At 44.4% G+C, this 27,995-nt stretch overlaps 1 protein-coding gene across 3 annotated transcripts in view; it reads left to right on the top strand.

The window, feature by feature from the left end:
• PASD1 (PAS domain containing repressor 1) overlaps positions 1–27,995 on the top strand; it is a 622,352-nt gene that overhangs the window by 408,398 nt on the left and 185,959 nt on the right. For 2 of the 3 annotated variants that reach the window (XM_069612735.1, XM_069612734.1), the window contains 3 exons: positions 1,917–2,037; positions 3,855–3,968; positions 9,764–9,882. In XM_069612735.1, coding sequence (XP_069468836.1) covers positions 1,917–2,037; positions 3,855–3,968; positions 9,764–9,882 — 354 coding nt within the window. The remainder of the gene's footprint in view (positions 1–1,916; positions 2,038–3,854; positions 3,969–9,763; positions 9,883–27,995) is intronic. The other variant, XM_069612736.1, reaches the window with a different exon arrangement.

Below are 27,995 nucleotides of genomic sequence, written 5' to 3'. Positions count from 1 at the left end.
TAAATAAAAACATTCAACTGGTTTCAGTGGATATGTAATTGAACCCTTGGTTTCTTATCAAACAAGTCAGCGATGCATGTCATAAAGCACATCATCATGAGCTCCAGGTATTACTAATAGTGTATTGGCAGTAGCCACTATTGGGTATGTAGAGATATGAAGAATTCATACCACTGTGATGCTCAGATCTTTTGGACAAAGGCATCCGCAGGCCTCATGTTTGGGAAGGGGCCGGGGGAAGGAGCTTGACGTTTCCCCCCTTGCAATGTTGTGCACATTCTCTCCTTTTATCGATATGGTACACTCAGTAGTTCTAAGATGTAAACTTGTGATATTTGAGCTTCAGACTGTGCTCTAATTACTGGTTACTACATAATTGAAAATATTGTATCACCAGAATTACATTTTTGGGGAAGTGAGGGGAATTAAGTTATCAAGAGTAACTCAGACTTCCTCCAAACCCACTTCAGAAAAGAGAACAGTAAGCAAGGAGTAAGTCAGTATTACTATCAGTAACGTCTTTGTGAATCGTATAGTCCCTCTCTAGGAGTAACCCAGAGGTAACCCTAATAACGTCTTTGTGAATCGAATAGTCCATCTCCTAGAGTAACCAAAGGAAATTATTTGAGATTCAGCCAGTGTGTCTTTTGCGAAAACCTAATCATATTCATCATGTCAAAAGAAAGCTCAGTGCAACTTTCTCTGCGTGTGGTGTTGCAGAACTGTATGTGAGTGCTGTAAAAAATCATTTAAATAAATATTGTTTTTATTTTATGTATGCGTTTGTATAGCGCCCAAACCCAAAGGTATCACGGCACTTGTACATAGTATAGGAAGCAGATGCAGTCAAAACAGTTCAACACAGTGGTACAGGTTAGTCATATTTGGTAACGGCCAGGTTTTCAGGAGTTTTCTGAAGGTGAGGTGTGAAGGGTAATTCCTGATTTCCGAGGGGAGTGAGTTTCACAAGGTATGCGCTGTGACACAGAAGCTGGAACCTCCCGCTCGTTTGTAGTTAAATCTGGGCGTTTGAAGAGCGAGGCTGGAAGAGGAACGAAGAGGGTGTCCATCTGTTTTAGATGAGATGCGGGGGGTGACGTAGGAAGGGGCGTTCATATGCAAACAGCGGTGGCTGATCGCTAATGTTTTGAATCCAATCCTCGCTTTGACAGGCAGGCAATGTGCCTTTTGTCTCGTGGCAGAGATGTGATCAGATTGTTTTAGGCCCAGTGCTGCTCTTAGAGCCTTGTTTTCTAAAAGTTGAAGCTTGGCGAGGATCTTGGGGGAGGTGCCCGTGAAAAGCGCATTGCAGTAGTGCAGGTTGCTGCAGATTATCGCTCCTGCGAGAGCCAGGCAGTTGGCAGACGAGAGCAATTTTAGGCTCATGGCGATGAGTTTAGCCGTGTAGGCCGTACTAGAGGCCACAGCATTGACAAGGCCTATATATAAGTACATATATAATAGATCACAAAAAACACTCCGTTCTGAACACACTCATACATGAAAGTCTTTGAGGCTAATTCACAATGTACCCTGTCTTACCCTAACCTCAGGCCCAGAAAGGGCCAATTGGGTCACCAAAAAGCTGTACATCAAAAGCACATTGGGTAAGTCAGAGATAAAGACTTAGTCAGAGTAACACTTTGAGTTTGATACGTTAAGAGAGTAATACATTTTGCAAAATGTTTCCATAAAAATGTTTCAAACTATTATGAATGATGTATTAGGAATTCCCCTTACTTGGGATGCAGTCTTGCTGTTGTCTCCAGTTATTCTTAAGTTAAATCCTCCAAGCGGAATTCCACTGATCTAGTTGGATGCTCACTGGGTAGGAAAGCCATAGCTGTGTTGGTAGCAGATTGTGGCCTCATGTATGTTGTAACTGCTGAACATGACAAAGCATTCTTTTGTACCAGTCAGATTTGGTGGACCAAAATATATTGAACTTTCTGCCTGAGCGGGAGCAGGGTGAAGTGTACAAGCTGCTGGCCCCACACATGTTCATGACAGACCCTGCTGCTTCAGACTTCCTTAACAGTAAGTCATTGGCTGATGCATTTCCGGGGTGGGAGGGCGGGTGGGGGGTAGTTCTTAAAGATCGTACCCACCCTTCAGGAATGTGTTACTAGATCATTGTCCATAGGTTTCAGGTTCTCACCCGCATGCACATAAATTGTAGGGCAGCATGGCTACCCCCGGTTTGGTACAGTCTATTTTATTTATTTATTTAACATTTATAAAGCGCTCACACAGCCCGCAGGCATCGAGGCGCTGTTACAGGAATTGTTTGTTTTTCCTAGTTGCGTAATTGTTTTTTTTGTTTTTTTGTCTTAGTTACGTATTTATAACGCGCTTAAACACCCAGAGGTTTCTAAGCGCGGACCCGGGGATCGAACCTGTTGTTGCTTCGTGTCGTCTTGCTTCCAAGACGCGCACGCTGCCGCTGCGCTATCCTCCCGGGACAAATGCGCCCTTATCATTTGGTTACAGTTAAGGAACAAGTTACTTCAGAGTACAGATTATTGGCCATTTCAAGCAATTACAACTGTTATTGTTGCAGAGTAAGGCATATTCATGCAGAACCGTTTTTATTATCTGATAAGTAAATTGAGACTGTTAGGGGGTGAGGAGGTCTGCCACATGTCCCGCTGCATGCCCACAAACTGACCACCACAAGTCAGGTTTCCTTTATGTGCCATGCGCACCTTTCTGAGGAACGCCCAACCCCCCCCACTCACCCTCAAACCCTCAACACACCTAGGTGTGCATCTGAAGGAGGGCTTTGGCTATCCATGCTACCACCCCTGGGTTAGAAATATGAGCTTTTGAAACCAAATTTAATTTGAAGCTTCCTAGGAATGAATGCGATGTGGTAGGGAGCGCAACATGTATTACGTAAGCAATGCACCGGTGTGCCACAAATATACAACTACACTGCCTCAGTGGAAAATCTCCCTAATGCAAAAGTGCCTTCGTGCATTGCTTTTGTACCAGGGACATGTCCGCCCCATCGGAAATGGAGGTGTGGAATTGCACTAAACCCATGCAACATATTTGTGCCTATGGGCCCCATTAATGGAATTTTTTGCACGGTTCAAAGTGACTTTGCACTGCTGGAAAGTGACTTTGCACTGCTGACAGAAACCCTGATTAATGGAACGGTGCAAAGTCATTTTGTATTGCAAAAATTAATTTGCACTGACTTTGCACTGCAAAAATACACGTTGCACAGTTCCATGAATCAGGGTTTGTGTCAGCAGTGCATAGTCACTTTTCAGGCACTTTGAACTGTCCAAAATAATTCCATAAATCAAGCCCAGTGTGTTGAATGTGCTTATAAATTACAAAGCACACAGTGCTAAACTCTAGGCCGATGCTTTATAGGCTTGTGCCCGGTCCCTCACTTGTACGCACTTGTGCCCAGTCCCTCACTTGGACACACTTGTGCCCGGTCCCTCACATGGATGCACTTGTGCCTGGTCCCTCACTTGGACGCACTTGTGCCCGGTCCCTCACTTGGATGCACTTGTGCCCGGTCCCTCACTTGGAGCACTTGTGTCCAGTCCCTCACTTGGATGCACTTGTGCCCGGTCCCTCACACGGATGCACTTGTGCCTGGTCCCTCACTTGGACGCACTTGTGGCTGGTCCCTCACTTGGACGCACTTGTTCCTGGTCCCTCACTTGGACGCACTTGTGCCTGGTCCCTCACTTGCACGCACTTGTTCCTGGTCCCTCACTTGGACGCATGCCATTAGCTCCTAGTTCTCCCATGAATTGCTACTCGATCTTTCTAAACCCAGCCCCTTGTATGCTATTGAAGATCGATGTGAATTCTCTTTCTTTCCTTTTCAGCTGAAAAACAAATCGAGTTTTGTTGTCATTTAGCGCGCGGAAGCCTTGACCCCAATGAGCCACCAACGTATGAATACGTCAAGTTTGTTGTGGATTTTAAGTTCTTTACACATGGTAAGCTTTGCCTTGTTTGCCTTCAGTTGTCTGATGACTTACCGCTGCTGTCTGAGTGGTTATTGGCATTGCTAGTAGGTCTGCTCCGTCAGGATGCAGAGGGTATAACACACCCGATTCACACCTTATGTGCCCTTGGGACGCAGCTGGGGAGTACTGGATATTACAGAAATCCCAAGGAGAAGTTAGTTCTGTTCTGCTGCTGCACTTCATTCATATAATTCAGGGTACCCTGCCCCCCTCCTAAGCCCGGGCTGAAATCACATTCCAATTTGACCAATATCACCGAACAGTCAAATCCACTCCGGTTCTCAGCATGGGTGCCTCTAGTTAAAACAATTTCATAAACTCCTTTCAGTAATGATTCTCTGCACGATTGTTTGGTCTTTGGGGAAAACCTGACAGATTTCACCATTCAACAAGTTGATGAACCCATCCATGAGCATGGCCATTGTGATGTCAACAACCAATGCACACACTTTCATCCCCTAAACCATAAAATTGTACAAAAATGCAAAGTGTGGATTAAAAAAGGAATACTGCGACGCCATCTTGATGCGCCCCTATTCTGCATCTGATGCAGCATGAAAGCGAGCGAGATTGAGGCAGATGTTGTGTTCTTTCTTCTCTTGAATCTCAGGAGCATCACTGAAGGCAAGGGTGTACTCCTTACATAACCGACTTCTAAGAGGTTTGAGGTTTTGTGTTAACTTTCTCTATCTAAGGAAACAGATGATGCATAACTGTATCTATGAGGCAAGCAAGCAACAAACATCAAAACTCCCAAATCCTGTCAAAATGTCAAAGACGTGAAAAGAAACAGGAGCCAAAAACACATTAACTGCGTTCAGCTACATTCTGACGAACTTCCAAGGTGGCACCATGACAACCCAGCACAAGGCCAGAAAATGGAAAGCCTACAAAAACCAGGAGGCAACCCCATAAACCCACAAGGCCAAGATAACAAAAGTCCATATATGTTCAGAACTTTTCCAAACACATTTAAACATCCACAGCTGTTGCCTCCCAAACTTGCCATCAGACACAGTCACACACAGACTAATGTAAAATCCCACAATTTGCAATTAGTTAGGCTCACAAATATTCATAGAAATGGGATGCCAAACCACAAAAGCACAATTAAGTAATCAGAGTTACTTCCCCACCATCACAAAACTCAGTGAGCATGCATAGACATATTCCGGCAATCCTGGGACATGTTAGCCTACGACACACAAGGAGCATCACAAATCCCTTTAGCCAGCTCAAACCCCTTAGCGCATTTCTTCCCCAACGAATAAACTAAACAAAGGGACACCTTGACTAGCATCATCCGTCTACTCAATCGCAAGAGTGCACCCCTGAACATACCCACCTGACTTCTCAAGAGAGAATGATGACCTGAAGTTCAGATTAGTACACCGTCAACATTGGACGCGGAACAAAAGTACCCAATATTGAAAACGTGTGCCTGATAAATGGTGATTTGGCTCCTAAACAGACTTCAAATCCACAGTGTAATCCTGTAATGCAAGTAGCAGACCCTGCTCTTTACTAAGGCCTGTGTTGCCACTGTTTTAACATAATACCTGTCAAGATGCCCAGACGTCGCTGCCAAAGAATCTGGGAGATAAGAGTAAATGGTGTTAACTTTCACAGAACAGTTGATGTGCAGCTGATGTGTGATCCCAACCCATTCTTAAACGTATGTGGCCAGAGGATTGGTAGACACATTGCCCCAGAGGTTCCTGTTTTCATGTACTTAACGTCCCCCAATAATCCAAGTTTTAATAATGGGACAGCCAACTACTGGATGGTGAGGGGGAGGCCAAAGGGCCAGGGGGGTCTTCCCTTCACTTGTCTCTAACGCATGACTTCATTTAAAAGCAGAGCAAATAAACAGGCAGCAGCTCTGATGCACACGAAATGAATCCGAAGGTGCATTTGAGGGACCTGAATAGTAACAAGGACAATAAGAAAGTATCTACTTCTCTGGGCATAACTTTGGGACCAGTTTATTAGACTGTATATAGGTATTAATGGACTAGAGCAGCTCAGATAAGGAAGCAATGCTGTCTATGCTGCCAAGATATCTAGTCACTGCCCGCCATGAATCACAGACCTGAACTAAAAGAGTTATGCTTTGTTGGACAGTTAAGGAGAAATGTACATACACATGGGCAAAGCCCATAAGACCCAAAAACCATTGCCGCAAATACAGTCCATTAAACTGGTCTAACATATACCTCCACATAACCACAGAAGCAGAGTTTGCAAGTGGTCTATTGTTGACATAAGTATTTGCACCAAATGACGATGAGGATCAATACAATTAAAGAGAAATATGCCAACCTAAAATCCCAAGGAGGCCAACTAAACAAAGGAGACAGCATGCCATTAGCAACCGATCAGTGTCACAGAAGATAGGAATGTTCTCATGGCAAATGATCCAAAATGTACTTCAAGAGAACCTTGGTCCTGGCATGTCAGTATGGGAAAATAGTCCCAGGTATGGCCACAATAATGTCCTAAAAATGCCGAGCAACCTCCATATAAAGAAAGGTCAAGCGAAGAATGTGTAATCATGGAGAGAGCCGAGTACCACTAGCGTGGGTGACATCTACACAGGACAGTGAAAATGTGTTGAATTTCGCTAAGCTTTGATGTTCTGCAGAAATAAAAGAACTGTAAGGAGCAAAACTGCACTGCACAAAATATTCACAGATTTTTGGTAATTGCGGCTGTGAAACTTTTGCAAAAATGTTGGAATTACGCATCATTTTCAAGGGTTTTCCTAATTATGGGTGGGTGGAAATGCAGAAAAATATGCTAATTCCAAGCAAATTTTCACGCAAATTCAGCTGAGGGAATTTGTAGGAATTCACCCATTCCACCTGTAATATAATCCTGGCTCCACGAGTCCCTCAATGTGTGGCTTAAATTATCTTCTCCCTCGCCCAACTGCTTACATACATAGGCGCCCTCTCTGCAGCAGATGGTGCAGCCCACGCCTATACTCCGCCTGTGCAATTCCCCCTTCAGATGCTTCTGCCTACTCATCACCTGCTACACCTGCTACACCTGCACCCTACTTGCAGCCCCCCCAGTGTGCCCCATTCGTACAGCACTCGGCTCGGTTCCCGCTTCTGAAATACCATACATACATGGGTAGTCAGATCTGTTTGCTGATACAGAAAATTGTTCAATGAAAAAAAGTCTCAGCTTGCAGTGCCGCGCACAGTGCAGGTGCATGGCCATTCAGCACATGCCTCTTCAATCTAACACCTAATTCAAGAGCTTGGCCGAGGCCTTGAGAGCCCGGCAGTGCAGAAATCAATCTCCAGCTCCCACACGCTTAGTTATGTTTCACTCACCTCAGCCCTTGTGCTCTGCTCCCTGTGAACGGGTGGGGGCTACTATCTCTGGGCAGATAAACAGAGCAGGGGGGTGGAGGGGTTGGGTTGTGATTGCAAAGAACCCTGCTGGCATTGTTTACTACACCAGAATGCAGCTATACATTTGGAAAGAAGATTGCACACTATTCCCCTTGGTGTGCTGATTTCTCCAGTTAATCTTTCCAAGGTGAGAGATGACGCTTTGATCAAGAGACCTGTCTTCTAGGTCGCAAAAGAGGCACAGGGGTATTTCCCCGCAGGTGCCTGCCTTTGAAACAGCCTCATTCTGTGCTATTTCCATTTCAGGCAGAGCCTTATAGTCAAAGGAATAGTAAATTGCATTGGAAAGTCAAAGAAACGCCCTCCCCAGAGGCTAAAACAGGAAAGGTGTCGTCCTTCACTTCAGAACCTAAGGGGTTCCCTGCCAAAACAAGGTGTCCCTCCTTCAACTGTATGAAGGACGGATTTCCGGTGCACACTAATGTGTATGAAATTACCCCAGTTTTACACTACTTCAGGTACTTGTACATTACAATTCAGTTCTCTAGCCAGAACCAAAGGTAACAATTAGGCATTCATGTAACAGCGAACTTCGCTCTCGGTCCCCGGCACTCTAAACGAGACCCAACTCTTCAATTATTTATTCAAAGTCATCAAAACTCTTTCTTAAACAAGTGTATTTCATAAAATGTTAAAAATCTTAAACATATTCTTCATGTTTGTACAACATATTTCTTCATAACAATTATTTAAATGCTAGAAGAAAACAATTTTTTTTTTTAATAAAGATCTTTTGTTTTCCAATTTTTCAATGCTTCTAGGATTCTTTGATTCACAAAAGCCCCAACGCGTTTCGGATTAATTGATCCTTAATCAAGGGTCAATCCTGTCCAAAATAGATACATCATTGTTTTAGCCCCACTTTGCATGTATCCGTCTTATCTTTAATGTTCCTAAAAAAATAATAACCATTCACTAACCTTGTTGTTTAAAAAATTGCTACTAGTCCTGGTGATCCTGGATTATCTCTTTCCAACCTTCAAATTATGACTTGATAATGGGTGAAGACATACTCTTCGCTTCTCCCAAGTTCTAAATAAATATAGCACATAGTTGTCTAACACTTATCAGTTAAAAATATATATATATATTTAGGATTGACCCTAATCTCAGATGTTGACTGTAACTTTGTAAAGTAAATGTGTCCACTCTCAGTTATAGACCCTCCCTCGAGCTAGAAGACTGCCCTGCAGTTAAGAACATTGACATTATTTGTTTCCCTAAACTAACCTTTTATTAACCATGAGTTTTATAATCTCACTTTATTGCTTCTGACTAAGTCAACAGCTTCTCCCATTCCATTTTCAGTTTAAGGAAACGTTGCACTAAAGTTCTCTTTGCTTACATTCATGAAAAAAGCCTACAAGTATGTGCTTGATTTCAGAAATCACGCAAAGCTTTTAGTCTGCCTCATTAACATGTTTAGACTAAACCATTTAGGTGCCATCTTGGTTGAGTGAAAAAAACCTATCTTCCAATAGAACGTTATGCCAACATTAACACAATATGCAGTAATGAATTACCCACAGCTAATTTAGAGAAGAATGCACTTTAAACTATTTAGGAAAATATACTCTCTATGTGCTAAGTGATTCACTTAATAATTTAAAGTGGACGAACACCATATATTTTTGGATAACCCCAATTGTAAAATAATTTCGTTGATTCGAATGAAGCTATAATTGCTCATCTTCCTTTGACCAGGGTGAATGACTCCAACGTCATTGAGGATCAACCATTCTACAGATTTATGCAAATATTCTCTACGAGAGTTTCAAATTGATAATCACGAATATAATGAGTGCATCTCTATCTTCTGTCTTTATAAAAAAAAACATGTTAAATCAAATTTTTTCCAACTTCTTAAACCTCCTTAAACTGGGACATATGTAGCAAGGTTGCACTGCCACCTGTCCACTGAGCTCTCAGTATTCCTCCGGCTGGCACGCACTCGCCTCAATAGTGATTAAAGCCGGCCACCACTCAGACTCCCTCAGCGTGATGCCAGCATGACTCTACACGCCACAGCACTTCACATCATGAAAATTCCTTAGCAACACTTATTTGAATGCTTATTGCAACTGGAATGTGATCTCTGTTTTTTTGTGGCTTGATGTATAAAGACCTTTGCCTGCTTTGTTTACCCCCATACCTTACTGCCAACACCTTTTCCCCCTTCACAGTGTGGTGAAGCCATCTGTTCATCGCTAAACAATCCTTTCCCAAAATAAAACTGAAGACATTCCAGAGATGCATAACTGAAACATCCCCCACTTGACGTTTAGTGATCCTGCTCCTTTGTGACTGCAGCCATCTTAACTCCATGTTCTTCCTTTGTAGTGCCTACGCCCTCATGTAATGGCTTTGAGTCAGCAATCGCCAGGGCATTCAGGTCAGCCAATGAGGAGCAGATTTGCCTTGTAGCCACTGTTCGGCTTGTTACTCCACAGTTTTTGAAGGTAAGTGAGTGCCAACTGCATTTAGGTGAATGCTATAATTCCATGACAGTTGCATGCCTAATTTAACTTGTGCTACAGCATGTTGTCACTGAAATGTTCATGGAACTCCACAGTCACGTGAATGTAAGATGACTGCTTAGGGCAGGTCTTTCTCTGAAGTTAACTCACATCCTGTCCTTCATTGCATCTTATTTGATGTGCTGCAAATGAGTGTCTGCAATCATGGACATCATTCAGCGTTCTTAGAAAAGCTTGCAGCCGCTAAACAGGTGCTTGGTGCAGAGGTGGATTATTTCTCCTCTTTATTTGAGATGCTTTATAATTTGTTTCGAATGATTTATTGTACTGTGTCCATACATCAGGAGTCTACAACCTTTGGATCACCTGATGCTTTGCACAACAACTCCCATTGCTCTATCCAGCTTAGTCAATGGTGAGGAATTGCGGGAGTCGCGTAGTGGAAACATCTGGAGAGACAGATGTTGCTTACCCCTGTCTTACATAGTTCCCAGGTTCTTTTCAGCATTGTACTGCATGTATCTGTACGTAAGGAGATTTTAGATTATATTCATCACTCTGGGTAAGTTACAGTGACATTGGTTTTCATGCACAGTGCTTCAACAGTACTACACACTGTTCAAAGATAAAAATCCAAAATAATGCAAAATACATATTAAACTCAATATGATCTATCATCTATATGTTATATAGTCTGATCGGATAGGTCTTACCCTGACCTTTTCATGCATGGCTGTGACTCTGGCATAAATTAAGGGCACCTGAGGTTACAATTGTCCCGCCTGGGTATCTAACACACATGAGAGAAGAGAAACAGGCAATTTTTATAACAAGCATTATAACTGATGATACCGCCATCCTTGAGTCATCGGCAGAGCTGTATCATTGACCTCCCATTTCGGTTCTATGTTGTTTTGCCGACAGGGATTCCCTCTAAGTAATTTACTTTGCGGATATTCTGTCGACAAAACTCATCATTTAAAAATAAAATGTATTTGAGGGTTCCCCCAAATCCCCTTTTCCCTACACTAATCACCCTTCCCCAAGCCCCTCCCGACCCTCTTTTTCTCCGATGAGTTTTTGGCTGAATTCTTTTGAAGTAGAATACTTTTAAAGAATGCCTGTCAGCAAAAGGACGGCATACGCCTATTTCTTCTGTTTCATGGGTGTATAAGTTCTATATGTATATATCGCTTTTTTATCCTTTTCCGGATCTTTAAAATTCTGAGAAAAGGAAGTGCTTGTGAGGTCATCAAGAGTAAGGGTTATATGATGCCACTTCTTCTGATGTCATTAGAGGATCAATGGTAGGTTTAGGCCACTTCAGCTATGAACATGATTATGTCAAAAGAACAACAGTGAGCTGACTGTTCTGGTAACCATTTCACACATTCTCTGGTGATATTACAACAAGGAGCTGGATTTATGGAAGGGGAATGGACTTAGATGTTGGGTGGATTTATATGTCTGCGTAGATCAGATAGTTAGGAACATAAATACAGATACATAAATACAAATATTAAAGATTAAGGCAAAAACTCTTTAAATAGTATTCAATAGTACAGTAGTTAATGTGATTGGTTCTGGGATCACTTTTTTGAGGAGGAAACGCTCACATCAATTTTAATCTCTATTTAGAGAGAAAAGGAAATAATGAAAAATTGGAATCTGAAGCATTAGATAAACTCTACATTTATTCATACTGTAAAAAAAATATTGGGATGAAATACATTTAAATCACATGAGTGAAAACATTTGCATGATGAGAAAATAAAACAAAGTGAAAAGTAATGGTGGCGAAGGTGGGGGTGCTTCAGAGCATTTGTTGATAAATTTAAATATTACGTGAAATACCTACAAGATATTTATGTGACAAATACCAATTCCTATTGAGAAGAGGTGAAGGTGACCGTCACCTATGCATTTTTGCTCTTATTGCAGGATGTGGGCAGTGTCACGTGGATAAGAATGGCCAAATAGTCAATATACAGAGGTGTGTAGAGGAGGTCCCAGATATGGCCTGCACTCCAGCCACCCATTTTGAGATACCAGGAACATACTCGCCAAGATATGTGACATATGAGGAGCAAATTAACCAACAAAGAGCAGCGCTAGGGCTCTGCCCAGTGCCCATCAGAAGAGCAATACCTGTTGAAGGGTGTATAACCAGACAACCATGGGCAGCACTGTACCTGTTGAGACAACCGTACCAGCAGTTGACACGAAATGAAGACTACTTACAAACTGTCCCCGAAGAGACCCAAAGGGCCTTAATGGAAGGCGAATGGAGACGACACAAGGGCCTTGACAGGCATACTAATGAACGAAACGACAAGCAAAGAACGTCACGTATAGACAAAATATAGGGAATAATCATGTAATGGACTTAAAAGAAGAAACGATGTTGCAACACACAGAACATCAACTATATATCTACCTCAACGAAGCACATTATACAATTGCGACTCGATTTCACAAAAGCAGAATTAAGCCCAGGCTGCTAGGGGTCAAACAGGCCAAGATTCATATTCCAGCTAAAGTTCGAAAGAACGACAGAATCGAAACTGAGCAAGAAGCAGCTCATGCCTGGGAATTCAAGGTCAATCCTAGGAATGGAGGAGAGCAGCAACTTTGAAGAATCGAAACTTAAGAGCGTAGCAGCCTGCCCCATGAAGGTCGAGATAAGGAGGCCTAGGCAGGTGGCAAGGCCGAAGGGGAATCAAATACACAAAATGAAGGAAAATGAAGCAGATTCACGGCGAACTAACACGTGACCAGCCAAGCGCGAAGAGGTACCACCGTCTGATGTCACCCAGAACCCGAGGATGCCATAACATTTCCTGATAAGAAGTTACAGTTTTGAGGCCATCCTCAGCCAACTAATTGACACATAGCCCTAAAGAACTGATTGATGGAAGGGAGGCAGGGTGAATCTTGTGGCACACCGCATCTGGGTGTCCATTCTGCATGCTGCTAATTAAAGTGGAGATTTATGTCTAGGGGTGTAACCTACCCAATCACAATGGACCAAATAATCTAGGGTCCTATAGTTAGTAGAACCAATGAGACGTTGTACTTGTAGTGACGTCTATCACAAGTGATGTAGAGGGATGGGCGTAGACGCCCACCCGATAAGAGTTATCCAATCCTCACACTGTGTTACCATATACAGATATAGCACCTATACTTAAGTTACCTTTTTCGACCAATAGAATTGCATGACAAACTTTGAGTGTAACACGTCAACGATGACGAAAATTCGCTATAACTATTGCTGTCTGAATGAAGATTTCAGGAGTTTAACGAGACGGGCGATCGCATCACTGTTGATTTCCATTGTTTCCCCGTTTTTTGTACTTGTCATTAAACAGACTTCCCTTTGCAAACCATTGAGTTGTCCTTATTGATTGGTGTTGCAGTAAGAGAATACTGCACCCCATCCTCATCAAGGTGCAGCTATCTCGTCTTAAAGTACTTGAGGGTGAGCTCTGATCCCATGGGCCCGTCAAAGGTCGCTCCGCCCTCCTGTACACTTGGTAGCAGAGGATGGTTTTGACCATCAACTATTGATTATTGATTAGTGATAAGACACCTATTGATCGTCAAAATGAAGTAACTCTAGGTCTTCGGCAATATCACAGGTCCTTCGCCATTTGGCCGAGTAGACTGTGAAGCTTCCCGTGGACAATGATAGTAGAAATCTATCTAAAATCTGCAGTGGGTCTGAAGGAACCCGTTTTATAAACAGAAATCCTTCCATTCCTACGGTCAGTGGAACAGACGAAAGACTAACGGAGGCGGTGATCCCGAGGATCCAGTGAGGAACCATGCGAGCGGTGAGTCAAACAAAAAATTAAATGCTTTGGCAAATGTCATAGGCATTAGAACAAGTAAGGGAAAAGGTAACAGAGGGAGGTGGAAAAGACAAAATAGTCAGAAGTAGACAAAGACTGTATACATATAAGGGGATAATGCCTTGAGAATAATTGAGATATTAAAGAATACCAGAGTGGACACGTGAGATAGTACAGAATACCAGGGTGGACACCTGAGATATTAAAGAATACCAGGGTGGACACTTGAGATATTAAAGAATACCAGGGTAGACACCCGAGAAGAGAGTGGATTCCAGGGCGGACACCTGAGGAGAGAGAGGATTCGCCTTGTTCCTGCGCTTTAATATAGCGGTCAGAAGAAACGTGAACTCAGAGCCCACATAATAGGGGATGACTAGACTACTACCACGTTTAAAGACGTTGCAAAAGGAGTTTGTTTAAACTCCATATCGGGGTATTAATTAGAAGGCAGAGATAATTGTGTCCAGCTGCTGTCTGTCTAGTTTGTCAAATGTCTGTTGTACCTGTTCTGTTGTATGTCACATGTAAGAAGTTTTGTCTTGTATTGGTTGAAATCAAATAGGGTTTTATGCGATTCTATAGTTGAGAGGGAATCGCACTTGGATTGATGTTTTTGAGTAAATTGGTGATAAAAAGTTTTGGCGGGAAAGGATTGGATTTGAGCTTGCAGTGGTTGTTGCTCGCTCATATTATTAACAGTGTTAAAATTGCATGGAAGCATTTAAAAGTGGTGTTTAAGAGGGAAGTAGAACAGATTTAAGCATGGAAGAAATTACACCATTAGCATACTTATGTAAGCAACTGCCGAAACATGCACCCAAGCTTAAGAAATATAGCACAGAGTGGGTTAAGGGCATCGCCCACAAGATGTTTATGCCATGGCCACAAAATGGGTCTTTATCTAAAGCCGTTTTACAGCACATGACGACTTACTTGCATGCCACGTATACAGGGAAAAAACTAGAGAAACGCCTTGCTGTTCTAAAACTTTGGAAAATGTTCGAACAGTCGAAGGAGGAAGATCCTCCTGAAGACTGGATATTAAACATATGCACAGAGGGGGGTGAGATGCCTACCGCCCCACCTGCCCCGCCTGAAACAGAAACCGAGGGAGGTAAGCCTGAGGGACTTTACCCATTAAGGGAGCTTAAAGCCACCACAGGGTACAGCAGCCCCGCATGTGAGTCACCTACTTACAGTAGTGATGAAAACCAAGGGAAGGAGCAGGACAAGATTCTTACCTCCGCAGCCCCAAGGGACAAGGAGAGATGCCATGATGAGAGGAAGGATCATGCACAGATTAGTGCATCTCTCAATAAGGAGAGAGAGGGAAAGAAAGGGAAAGAAGGCAAAAGCAGAACTGATGAGATAGCATTTGAAAAAGACGAATGGATGGGAAGACAGATATTGTTGAAACTCAATGGAAAAGGAAGTGATGACGTGAGACCTATAGAGAGGCTAGATGAGGCGCAGAGAAAGGAGAAAGAAAAGGAGTCAAGGGATGAAAGGATAAGACAGAAGGATAGACTGAGGTGTGAACAGCTGTATCGCAAAGAGCAAGAAAAACAGCTTGATCGCAAACACAGACCAGTCCATGCCTTGGACCTACAGAAACAGCAAGAGCAAAGAGTACATGACAAGATAAGGAGACGAAGGGATGAGGAAGTTCGAAGGGAAAATGAACATAGAAATGAAAGGAGAAGAGAAGAAGATAAGGTCAGAGAAGAGGCGAGGAAGCGCAAAGAATGAGATGATGTCATAGAATGTAAGCGGAGACAGAGGACATGTGATCTCAAATATCTGGAGAGGGAAGTTAAAAAACCCAATCCTGTTGTAGAATGGGAAGACATTGAAGAATCCTTCCCTGCGTATGACTCAGTACCGGGCAAGACCAGGGCAAATATTGAAGATGACTTCGACACCAGAAGCATCGGGGAAACGATCAATAAGATATATGACGAAATGGGGTTAGAACAAGTAACCCAAGGGGAAAGGGAAGACGAGCACCTGGAGAGCACTCAGCTGTATGACACTGAGGATATCACCCAAAGTACTGGGAGCAGGAGACTGTCCCTGGTCAGACTAGAAATCAGTAAAAATGATGATAACACAAGGAGTTGCGTGAATTGGGAACAATCAATGTCCGACTCCGGAGAGGAAATGGAGCGCAAGACAAATGAAGAAGGGAGGCAGCGCGAAAAGCGGCTCCCAGGGGACAAAGGGGTACGATGGTCGGATGCTAGTGAGTCCACACCGAGGACATCAGAGTCTGCCACACAGTCAGACTGGCATGATAGAACACCCCATGGTCAGAGGTGGGTGTCAGCTCCCACCTATGTAGACAGGTTGAGGACATTGCCAGGCAGACGGCGATGCAGGAATATTGCCCCAGCGGTAGACAGAGAGCTATGAGGGAAGAGAAGGAAGGCTGCGCATTCCAATTTCCGCTACTAGAAAAGGGAGGAGCAAGACCGCAATATATTCCATGGCCACACATGGATCGAGAAAACCTGAAAAATAAGCTTCCAATGCTGACATCGGGAGCCGGGAAGTGGATACACGAGTTAGAAAATATGACAGGGGGTGTCACGCTCGCAATAGGGGACATTAAGGGACTCCAGATCGCCATACTTGGTGAGAGAGCAGACGCTGTGTGGACACGGGCAGGGTACCCTAGTGTAACCATAATTAACACTGCTCACGACTAAGCACCATTTAATAATTGCAGAGCAGCAGTATTGAGAGCGCTACAAGTGCTGTACCCAGACACTTCCGATATGGGAGCTATAATGACTCGCAAAATGAAGGAGTCAGAAGATCCGTTGATTTATATCCAGAATTTCCAAGACATGTGGGTGCTCGATACGCATGAATCTTGGACGAAATCTATACCAGTGTTTTACCGCATATTGTGCCAAGGGCTACCAGAGCCGTTTCAAAAACAGCTCAAGAAATTGCTAGGGTTAGAGGCTAAACCCTGGGCAGAAATACAGTTAACAATCGCACATTACTGTAGATTGTTGCAAGAAAAGAATCGAAAAAAGGAGGCAACTCGAAAGGGCGAGGAAGCAAAGCTGGTGCAAAAGAAATTATCAAAGTATGCTCTTGAAGGAGCCATGCTAACTAGCCCAGCTGAACAGAACTCACAACAGGTGGCTAACCCACAGCAGAACAACCAGGGTAATGTAGGACAATACCCAAGGGGAAGAGGATTTAGAGGAAGAGGATGGCAAAGTAATCACGGAGGTTTCCACAGTAATCAAGGAGGTTTTCAAAACATGCAAATGGGCAACCCAGATATGTCAAACGGACCAATAATCCAACCACCGCCAGCATGTTGGCTGTGTGGAATGATGGGGCATCTGGCGCGCACGTGCAGAAGTCAAGACGTGTGGCAGAATAGCCAAGGAATGGGAGCAGGCACGGCAAATCCACCTGCAGTCTCACAATAGGGCAATGCACAGAATCACACAGTGCAGCAGCAAGCACAAGGCGTGCAGCAAGGTGCGGAACAAGGAGTTTAACCCCTGAACATGGGGAATTTGCCACAAGGGCAATTTCAATAGGCGCCACCGCAATCGTCTCAGGGCACAAACTCCGGAAGGGGAGGCAGCCCAGGGAGTGGAGGGAATCCACAAGTGTACAGTGGACCGAATTTATATATGAACTAGGACAGCTCACTAGGAATCCTGATGTGCTCTATCCTATCAGTGACACCAGACCCTAATAGGGAACCTAGGGTGAATGTCGTCATATGGGTTAAAGAATATTTCTTAGTTGACACGGGTGCAACACGCTCGTGCATACGTGAAGGCAAGTTTTCCTTGTCCGGCGAGGCCATAGATACTCAGAGTTTTACAGGAGCTCACAGTCGAGTTCCCTTTACAGACGCACTCCCAGTCTCCGTAGGAGAGTGCGAGATGAATGTAACTTTATTATATTCACGACAGACCCCGGTAAACATTTTGGGTCGAGACTTAATGACAAAGTTAAACATGACCATCTGGTTCACAGAGGAGGGCATAGTATCCTCTACTCCAGGAATGCATTATTCAAACGTGTGCGAAATGATCAGGGCATACTCAGGGCATATAGCCATGAGAGCTATACCGCTAGTGCCAGAAGTTTTCGCATAAGGCATATGTGTGATCATGGCAAGATTGCCTGGCCTTACAGATAGGACCATGAGAACCCCCGATGAATTTTTATTCAGACCAAGAATACCTATGCATGAAGAGGAGGGACAAGTATTTCCCTTAATGAACATAGCATTGCTGTGCAAGGGAAAATGGCATTGGTTGAAAGCTGCGATGATGAAGGCAGACAATGCTGCGCAATTATCGCCATTGAAGAAGGGTGTCGAGTGACTTGCATCACCGGTGATGATCTGTTTGAAGAACAACCAGACTCAGAAGAAACAAGGGTAGAAGTGAGTCTCATATTTTGGGTAAAAATGATCAAATGAGAAGAGCCTCAGAGAATGATGTTGGCACTGATACGTCCGGAATACTTTGGTGATGATATGGCCCAAGTGCCTGTCTCAGTATGGACTACAGGACCTTATGACGTAGGCCTCCTGAAGGGGGTGGGAGATGTGAAAATTAAACTGAAACCAGGAGCAATTTTACCGAGGGCGTGACAATATCCCATGTCCAGAGAGGCGGATGAGGGGATCGCGAAGACAATTTCTTCCATGATGGACCAGGGCATCTTGGTGACATCAGAGTCACTGTGTAATACAGTGATTTATCCAGTCAAGAAATCAAAGCGAGGGTCTTGGTGTTTAATCCAAGATTTAAGAGCATTAAACAATATTGTTGAAGCCGAGTTCCCTCTAGTCCCTAATCCATCTACAATCTTATGTAATATACCCACCGAGGCAAAACATATTTTACGGTGATTGACTTGAAAAATGCCTTTTTCTCAATCCCGTTGCACCATAACTCTCAAGATCTGACGTCAGTCACATTACGACAAATGCGTCTGAAAAGCACGAGGTTGCCACAGGGGTACTGTGAGTCCCCGTCCATTTTCAATAGAATCCTACAGATGGACCTAAGCAACATTGCATTAAAAAGTGTCGTCTTGCAATATGTGGACGACATCTTGATCTGCAGCTCCACGGAAGAAAAATGCAGACGCGATTCCATCCAGATACTGACCATACTGGCTGAGAAAGAATATAAGGTTGACAAGTAAAATCTACAGTATTGTCAACAGGAAGTGCTGTACATAGGCCAACTCATCTCACATGAGGGAAAAAAGGTGACCCCAGAAAGGGTTGAAGCTATCATGAACACGGCAAAGCCACTCACGATAAAGCAAATGCAGAGCTTTTTAGGCCTGTGCAATTATGTTAGAGCATGGGTCTTCGATTACAGCTCGTATACCAAGCCCTTGCTCCAGGCTTTAAAGAAGGCTCAGGCGACAAAGGAAAAGATTGAATGGACCGAGGCAATGGAAAAGGGGTTTGCAGAACTCAAGACAGCGATTTGTACGGCTCCAGTTCTCGGGATTCCTAATTATGCAGAGGAATTCTACCTATTCTCACACACAGATGGCAGCGTTATGACGGCAGTGCTCGCTCAGAGAACATCATTAGGGTACAAGCCCCTGGCATATTACAGTGGGAGCCTGGACCCAGTCATGAGAGGCCCTTCCCATGCGAACAAAGCTCAGCTGCCACAGCGTTCGCCAAATAAAAGTTGACAACCGTTGTAATGGTATGTTCCATGACATTGTACGTGGAGCACTCATTATTTGCCATCTTAGAGAAAACAAAGGGTACGTTGACATCTCAAAGAGCTCCTGCCTATGAAGTGATCATATCTAATCCATCGATCAAAATATTTCGATGTAAAACAGTAAACCCAGCTACGTTCTGTCGGGGGTAAATTCTCCCGGGGCCGGCTGGGCCGTCCGCGGACCTCCGGGCAGGGAGGCCCCAACTCCTCCCGCGTATCCCAAAAATGAGTATGAGGCACACGCAAGAAGCAAGGTGATTCTGCTGTTTATTAAACAAACGGCAGGGATGGGTCAAGGATCGTACGCGTCCGTCCTGACACACTCTCTCAATTCGTGGGGTTTGCAGGACCTTTTTACCTTAGTATGACGCGCTACTTGCGTCACCTGGGAAAGTTAGCAAAAAAACTATCGCCACTCTGGATTGGTTCCTCGAGTGGTAGGGTTAGTATAGCATACGTATAGAGAACGCTGTTAGTGGTTGAGGGTCAGTCAGGTGGTATACTTGGGTTCTCCCTTCAATTAGATACATGAAAATTGTTACATGAAGACCCCTGAGGATTGGCTAATGTTAATGGCGTCAGTGATAAGAGCCCCATGTTCTGATTGGTCCACTCGCGAGCCCCCCAGTCTGGGACCATCGCTGTTCCCAGCTCGCGGTGCACCTGTCATTTGCAACAATGTATAACTATGGGTATGTGCAGACAATGCGAGGATTTGTTCATATGCTGGAGGGCAGACTACTCCCACTGCCGCAGATGTCCATTGAGTCGCTTAATTGTTGCTGCCTGTGTCTCAAAACGTGGGATCCAGGTGCCTCCCTCCTCCTGGGCCTGGCACCCTGTCAGGTTCGGCTTGGTCACGTAAGGAGAGACCGTGGTTGAAGCAGAATTCTGCACATTTAATATTGCATCTTCCACTGTGTGCCTGGCTCAGTTTGCAGGTGTGACCTTGGCTTCGGCTTGTGGCATGCGAGTTTGCAACATTGTGCCCTTGACTGTCTGCTCTTGCCGGGCGCATTCTGCAGGGTCAGCAATTGTACTCTTGCTCGTTCAATGTTCATGGAGGCTCTTGCTTGCGGCCTACTTGGGCCTGGTGCATAGGTGGGGACGTTTGATGCACGGCGCTTTAGGTTATGGTATCATATTGTTTTATCCCCAGTATCATATCTTCGTTATATTTCTCATTGCAACGCATGGGGTAGGAGAAGCGTCAGCAAGCATTTTAGATGGGTTCGTTGTGCGCCTTGCGTTTCTGCATTTTGAAAAAAGCTATGTGAAAATAATAAAGATGGGCGTCAGTGGGTGTGCCCGGCACCTACGTCATAGCACTGGATATGTTCTTCGTGTGGATTGGTGTGGGAGTGTCCAGTGTGCATGTTTGCATGGGTGTGCTGACCGTTGGCTAGGTCGTCATGGCATCTCTAACAATGTGTTCATTTACTGTTGAATGGTTCAGTCGAGTTCATCCATGCCGCAGGCGTCGGCATGAGCAGGGCAGGCTGGTGGGCAGGCTGGTGGGAACATCCGTAGGTTCCTGTACCAGGGTATTTGGTCATCTGGTAGATAGGCAAACTCCTCTCGTGGCGGATGTCTGGGCCGCGATCCTCTAGGCCAGAGGCGTGAGGGGATTGGTGGGAGTCTTTTGTTCCATTCTCCCACTTCAGTCCCCCCTCGGGTCGACTTGTCGACCACAAACATATCTTTTTCCTTATCTCCTCTTACTCTCCATATTTTAGTTACTCCTCCCAAATGCCCATAGTGGTTGACATGGTCTTCAAATGACCATTACATATATACACAGGTTCCTCCAGGTGTGCAGTATACCCATTTCCCTATGTAGCTCCTTGGGTTTCTTGGGTTTTCGAGCTTCACAGATGGTGGGTCCAGGTGGTTGGTGATGATCTGTTTGCGCAGTTTTTCTCTCTCTTTTATTATTATGCCTGTGTGCTGGCCATCGTCTGCCGGCATCAAGGGGTGCATACCAACCATTTTGATCATTTCGTCTGTGGTGCGTGCCTTCCGGGCCTTCCAGAATCTTATTATAATCAGTACAGCTCCAGCCAGTATTATGCATCCAACTATAATCTTCAGGCCGTCCGACAGCCAAGATGGCATCCACGACCATAACAGTGAAAACCAGCTGTCATCCTTCTTCACTCCTTTACTTTCATTCATCATTTTGGAGTGCATCTGGGCCAGTTGTAATACTGCTTCTGTCAGTGTACCATTGTCAGCATCGTTAGCAGGAATGAATGTGCAGCATGATTGTCCTATCTTTGCACAGACTCCTCCTTCCATTGCTGTAAGGAGATCCAATACATATCTGTTCTGTAGTGCTACCATCCTCACTGCTCGCAGTTCCTCTTTTATTGCGTTGAATCCATTTACTGTAGAATTAATTGTCATCATTAGCTCCCATCGAGTTATCTGGAGCCATTTTGCGTTTGTGTAAGCTTGTAGTCCCGGATGTATTATTGACGAGAATAACATTGCTGCTCTGCTGAATAGTCTGTGTTTTGGTGGGATTGAACTGAGTGCTGTTTCCGACCTTCCCCATAGGTAATTTCCTGTCATAGGTTCTCCTTGTCTTTTCTTTCTATTCAGGACATTGTTGTTGTTGTTGTCTTCGTTCTCTGGCCCCTTCTGAGGTTTTACAGATCTCTTCTTCCTCTTGTTTCCTTCATCCATTTTAGGGAAGTTCGCCATGTTCACATGTTTCTGGGGCACCACTAGTGATGGTACATTAACGTGTACCATTGTGCATATACCATTCCACAGAGGGGGCAGTGTGTGGTATGCCTTGTCTCCGCAGGCCCAGTAATGGTCCATTAATACTGCTGTTCCTGCTCCCCCCTCAGGTAACTCCACCACGCTTGCACAGTTGGTGTTGTATCCCACGTCCACTTCTCCTCTATGTTGGTAGCATACCTTAGGTGCAGACAGCGGCAGTATGGTTATTGGGTCTTCATCCTTCTCTATCCACGTTATCATGGGTACATACTTGACCCAAATCGTCCAACATCTGTCATTGTGTTCATTAATAGTTGTAATATTTTCTCTTGTTACCATGTTGCTGCCAACCACTCCTATGTCCCATTTGTTGTCCATGTACACCTTCCCTGTTATTGTTACCAGTGGTCTTTCCCAACATCCTTGTTTACCAGGAACTTCAGTGGCGTACCAGTCTCATGGTAGGTATTGTAGTGTTACTTTCTTTGTTTCTCCCTTTTCAGGGCCACTTGTCATGTATCTGAATGCTTCAGCATGCAAACTGCTCTTGTGGTAACTCAAATAAGTCTTGAGGAAGTTGTTTTCGTATGAATATGTGTCTCGCATTTTCCACACCAGGTTCACCACCGTCCCTTGAAATCTCCCTTTCGTTTGGAACAGTGCCAAGTATATTATACATCGTGCTGTCTTTTCATCTATTTCCGTGGCAACGAATGTTCGAGAAGCGCTCATGGCGTATGGGATCAATGAGCAGATGTAGCAGCTGTCTTCTGTTGTCTGCTTACCTATTTGGTTCATGTGTTGGTACCACATGTTGTACGAGACGTGTGCTGAATCTGTTATGTAGTTATCAATACCTTTATTATTTGAGTATGTGCTGCGTTTAACTCTATTCCCCTTATGTGGGATCTTGCTAGTACCACCTGACGTGACACCTGTTGCAGCCGTGGGTGGGGGCATATTAGGTTTGGATACAGCCAAAATATTGATAGCATAACTTTTCTGCCATACAGAGGCAGCCAAAAACCCGGTGATCATCAAAATCCCTATCATCTTTATTACAGAGGCCTGTTCTCACCAGCATGTTGCTCTTACCTTGCTGCAGTCCGGCAGCTTATTCTTGCGACGTTAAAGTTGCCCGCCTGAAAATTCTCAATAGGCTTGTTATTAGTGTTAGTTGTTGTTTTCAAGCTCTCCCTATCAAGTAGTCGTTCAGTGCCCAGGCGAAGAGCTGTTCCCACGCCAATCTAAGCGATCTGTCTCTTAGGGCAGGCAAGTGTTGGTGAAGATGGGGCATTGATTGTTCTATGGCCAAGATAAATGCTGTGTAGTAGACACGTACCCTCCTTCCTTTCAGGTACTTTGGCCTTTTTATGTGATAGACAAATTGGTGTGATAGCTCTTCAGGGTAGTTATCGTCTGAGGGTAGCATCTACCCCTGGGCAATGAACTTTGTTAGTTATCTGTTTTCTTAGCAATACAATAATATGCGGTACCTGCATGTGCGAGAAAGAGAAAAAAAAGAGAACATTCAAGTGTTTACATGTGTATATGTGCAAGACAATGTCCTTCAATTGGGTGGTTACTGTAGTGGGTGGGGGGTCGATGGGCAGAGGGTTTGGGCTCAGCTGGCGGAAGTCTCTTTAATCGTGTGACCATGGGGTGGGCGGTATAGGAATTACCAGTTTCAGTAGTTGTCTCTGGGGAATCTGGGGGGTGGCAGGGTATGGAGACACTTAGGTCGTCAGCTGTGGTATAAGTCTCTTCCTCCGTGGGTGACGCTGTTGCTGTTCTTCCAATGGCCCTGTCGGTGACGCTAGGGCGGGTCTGGAGTTTGCAGATCTTTACGTCGTGTAGGTGATTCCAAGCACGTTTGTCCTGCAACTTTACTGCTCTCGTAGATACCTCCTCTACCAGGTGGGGGCCAGTGAAGCGTGGGCTGTTCAACTTTCTATTGAAATTGCGGAGTAGCACGTGATCACCTTTAGCAATTTTGCACAGTTTTTCCTTTTCCAATTCTTTATCCGCGTCTTCTTGTTGATCACTCTTAGACCCGCCCCGCGTGCGCTCGAGCTGTTGAGACACAAACACTACACTAGTAACCAAAGAAGACACATATTGGTACATTTCATCACCAAGAACAGTTGCAGTGTGAATGCCCTTGATGTTGGCGTTAGAGGAAGGCGCATTTGTCGTCCGGTCACCACCTCATGAGGAGTGAGGTGGTGGTCGCAGCCTGGTCTATTCCTCAGCTCAAATAGAGCTAGCGGAAGGCAATACAACCAACTCTTCTTTGTTGTTTGCTGTATCTTTGCAATTGCCTCCTTCAGTAGGCCATTCAGGCGTTCGCATATACCGTTGGCCTGTGGGTGATATGCACATGCAAATTTATGCTTGATGTTCAGTAAGGATGTGATGTGCTGGAACATTTCATTAGCGAAATGCGGGCCATTATCCGACCGCAGTACCTCGCACACTCCCCACCTGGGGAAAACCTCCCTCACTAGAAATTTAGCTGCTCTAAATGCGTCTGGATGTGAGCAGGGTCCTGCCTCAAACCACCTGGAGAATGGGCATACTACTACAATCATATACCTATTTCCTTGACATACGTTGATCATATCAACATAGTCAATATGGATGTGCAGGAATGGTCTCTCTGGCCAGGGTATAGTACCTTTTATCACTTTCAGCGTGTGACCGGCCGTAAACTGTTGACATGTGAGACAATTGCTGATAAAATTTGTCACATGGGAATTTAACTCGGGACAGAACCAATCTTCCCTAATTCGTGCTGCAATAACTTCCTTGCCTGTGTGGGCTGGGTGGTGGAGTTGGCTCAGGGCGGTGTTCAATAGTGCCAATGGCATTACCATCTTTCCAGTGTTACCCTGGCGCCATAGTGCGTCAGTTGGTGACATTGTACATCCTCTTTTTACCCATATTTCTTTTTCTGCCATTGGTGCAGCCGCTTGTAACTCCATTATCTGTGTGGCTGGGAGATGGGTGTACCCTTCTCTTATCAACATCTCTTTAGCTATCCCCCTCCCTCTCTCTCTCTCTGACTCTGGGGGGTTCCATATCTCACCAAAATATGCAGCATACTTTGCATGTGCGTCTGCTGCTGCATTTCCTTTTGAGATATGATCTTCTCCATTAGTGTGTGCGGTACATTTAACCAAAGCTAATTCTTATTGGTCATTTATTACTTCAATTAGTTCAGCTAATAAGAGAGCATGTTGCACTAAACCCTCTTCTCCTCCATTTGGACAATCCTGAGTGGACAGTAGACGTGACATATGCGCTGTCAGAATATATAGTCACTCTTTTGTCAAAGCTTTCCTTTAACGCCAAGATCAGTGCAACCAATTCTGCTGCTTGAGCAGAGTAATGTTGTGGTAATTGTACGCATTTCACCGCCACACACACCGGTTCCTCTGTCATTTTTGCCACTGCTGCCCCAGTTCTCCTTATCCCATCACTTTGGTCTATTGTTGATGACCCATCAATGAACAAGAGCTCTCCTCTATCTAGTGCGTTCTCTTCAACTTTTCTAGTATATGAGTACATTTCGGTAGTCTGTGTACAATCATGTGCATAGTCTCCTTCCTCAATTACTTCCGCTATAAACCTTTCAGGATTAACTGTGCTGCATCTAACAATTGATAATTCTGGTCTAGATAAGATGATCTCATAACCTGACGCCCTCTGCGTGGTTAGTGTGGACTTAGGCTTGTTCAATATTGCAAATAGTGCATGTTCCACAAATAGTGTGGTTGGGCACCCCATTGTGATTGATGATGCTTTCTCTACCGCAAAGGCAGCTGCGGCGAGACCTTGTTCGCAAGGGAAATGTCCTAACATCACAGGATCCAAGTGACCACTGTAAAATGCTACTGGTTTGTAACCCATGCTTGTTTTTTGAGCCAACACTGCTTTCATTACTGCTGAGTCGCAATGTGAAAATATAAAGAATTGTCGTTCATAATCTGGGGTGGCCCGTACCGGAGCAGTTGATATTGCATCTTTCAGTTCATCAAAGGCCTCTTTCATTTCCATTGTCCACCCCAATTTTTTCTCCCCTTTGTTAGCTTCTTTTAATGCCTCAAGTAGGGGTCCTATGTATGAGCTGTAATCAAACACCCATGCTCTACAGTAGTTGCACAGTCCCAGGAACTGCTGCAGTTCCCTCACTGTTTGGGGCAACGGCGTTTTTTATATGGCCTGTGCTCTTTGTGGTGCAATCTTTCTTCCGTATTGGGATATGAGCTGACCAATGTATAGTACCTGTTCCTGACAGTACTGTAACTTTTCTTTGTCTACCTTGTAACCTTTTTCAGCCAATATTGTCAGCAGCTTTAATGAGTCCTCTCTGCATCTTTTTTCGCTTGTGCTGCAAATTATTATGTCATCGACATACTGCAACACTGTGCTTTCCACTTCAATGTTACCCATGTCCATCTGTATTACTCTGTTGAAAATTGAGGGTGACTCGCAGTACCCTTGTGGCAATCTGGTGTGTTTCCATTTTGTGTTTCTGTACGTGAAGCTTGTTAGATCCTGTGAGTCTGGGTGCAGGGGTATTGAGAAAAAGGCATTTTTGAGGTCAATCACTGCAAATCGTGATGCCTCTGCGGGAATGCCAAGGGCCTGAGGTCCTGGATGAAACGCCAAGACCCTCCTTTAGCTTTGCGCACTGGGTATACAGCTGTGTTACATGGTGATTCTGATGGTACCAATATGCCATTATTTATAAGGGCCGTTATTGTTTCATATATGCCCTCATCTGCCTCTTTTGATAGTGGGTATTGCTTCACTCTAGGGAGTATTGCACCTTTTTTCAATTTTATTCTTACTCCCCCTATGCTCTTTATGCACCCCACGTCATAGGGACTAGTAGTCCATAATCATGTTGGTACTTTTGCCATATCCTCCTCAAAGAAGGGAACTGGAGTGGATGTGGGTGCTTCAAGTGCCATTGCAATTTTCTGTGCCACTTGTTTGTATGTTACTCTTAGCCATATGTCTACACTCATCATAAATACCATTTCACCTTCTTCCTTTTCTTCTGAAAAGAGCTCCTCGTCTGACACCTGGGTGAGCCTGCATCCCTCTGCTAGGGCTATCACTGCCCTCCATGCTCTTCCTTCTCTGTCTTGGGCATGTACTGCGATGTAATCAGCAGTTGCTATAATGCTCTCTATGCTCACTGAAATCACCTTTCCTTCTGGTTCATTGGCTGGTGTTTCTGGTCTGAACAAATAGGCTGTTGGCCTCCTCCAGATCTTTCCTTCTATTCCTGGCATCCATGCAAATGCCATGTCTGTTCCGTACTGGAATAGTTCGCCATCTACTGGCTCAGCCCTAATCACTGTCTGTCCACAATATGCTTGCATAATTTGTTGTGCAGTGAGCATGTTTATTCCTGGAGTGGAGCAAATTATGCCGTCCTCCGTAAAGGAGATCGTCATATTCAACCTTCTCATTATGTCTCTCCCTAGTATGTTTACTGGTGAGGCCCTAGAATATAAAAGCGGGACGGACATGTCATAATCCCATATTGATAAGGGAATGTTATCAGTAAAGGGAACCAACCCCCAAGCCCCAGAGAATCCTTGGGTGTTCATGGCTTCACCTGACATCTTAAATTTACCTTCCCTTATGCAAGACCGGGTCGCCCCGGTGTCAACAAGGAATGACAATTTTTTGTCACCTATCGTTACCTCTATGTGTGGTTCCTCCGCACTATTAGGTGTTACCGACA

Source organism: Ambystoma mexicanum, chromosome 5p, assembly GCF_040938575.1.
Source record: "Ambystoma mexicanum isolate Mex_15411 chromosome 5p, UKY_AmexF1_1, whole genome shotgun sequence".
Taxonomy (NCBI): Eukaryota; Metazoa; Chordata; class Amphibia; order Caudata; family Ambystomatidae; genus Ambystoma; species Ambystoma mexicanum.
Note: the sequence above shows the minus strand (reverse complement) of the source record. Positions and strands in the feature narration are given on the sequence as shown.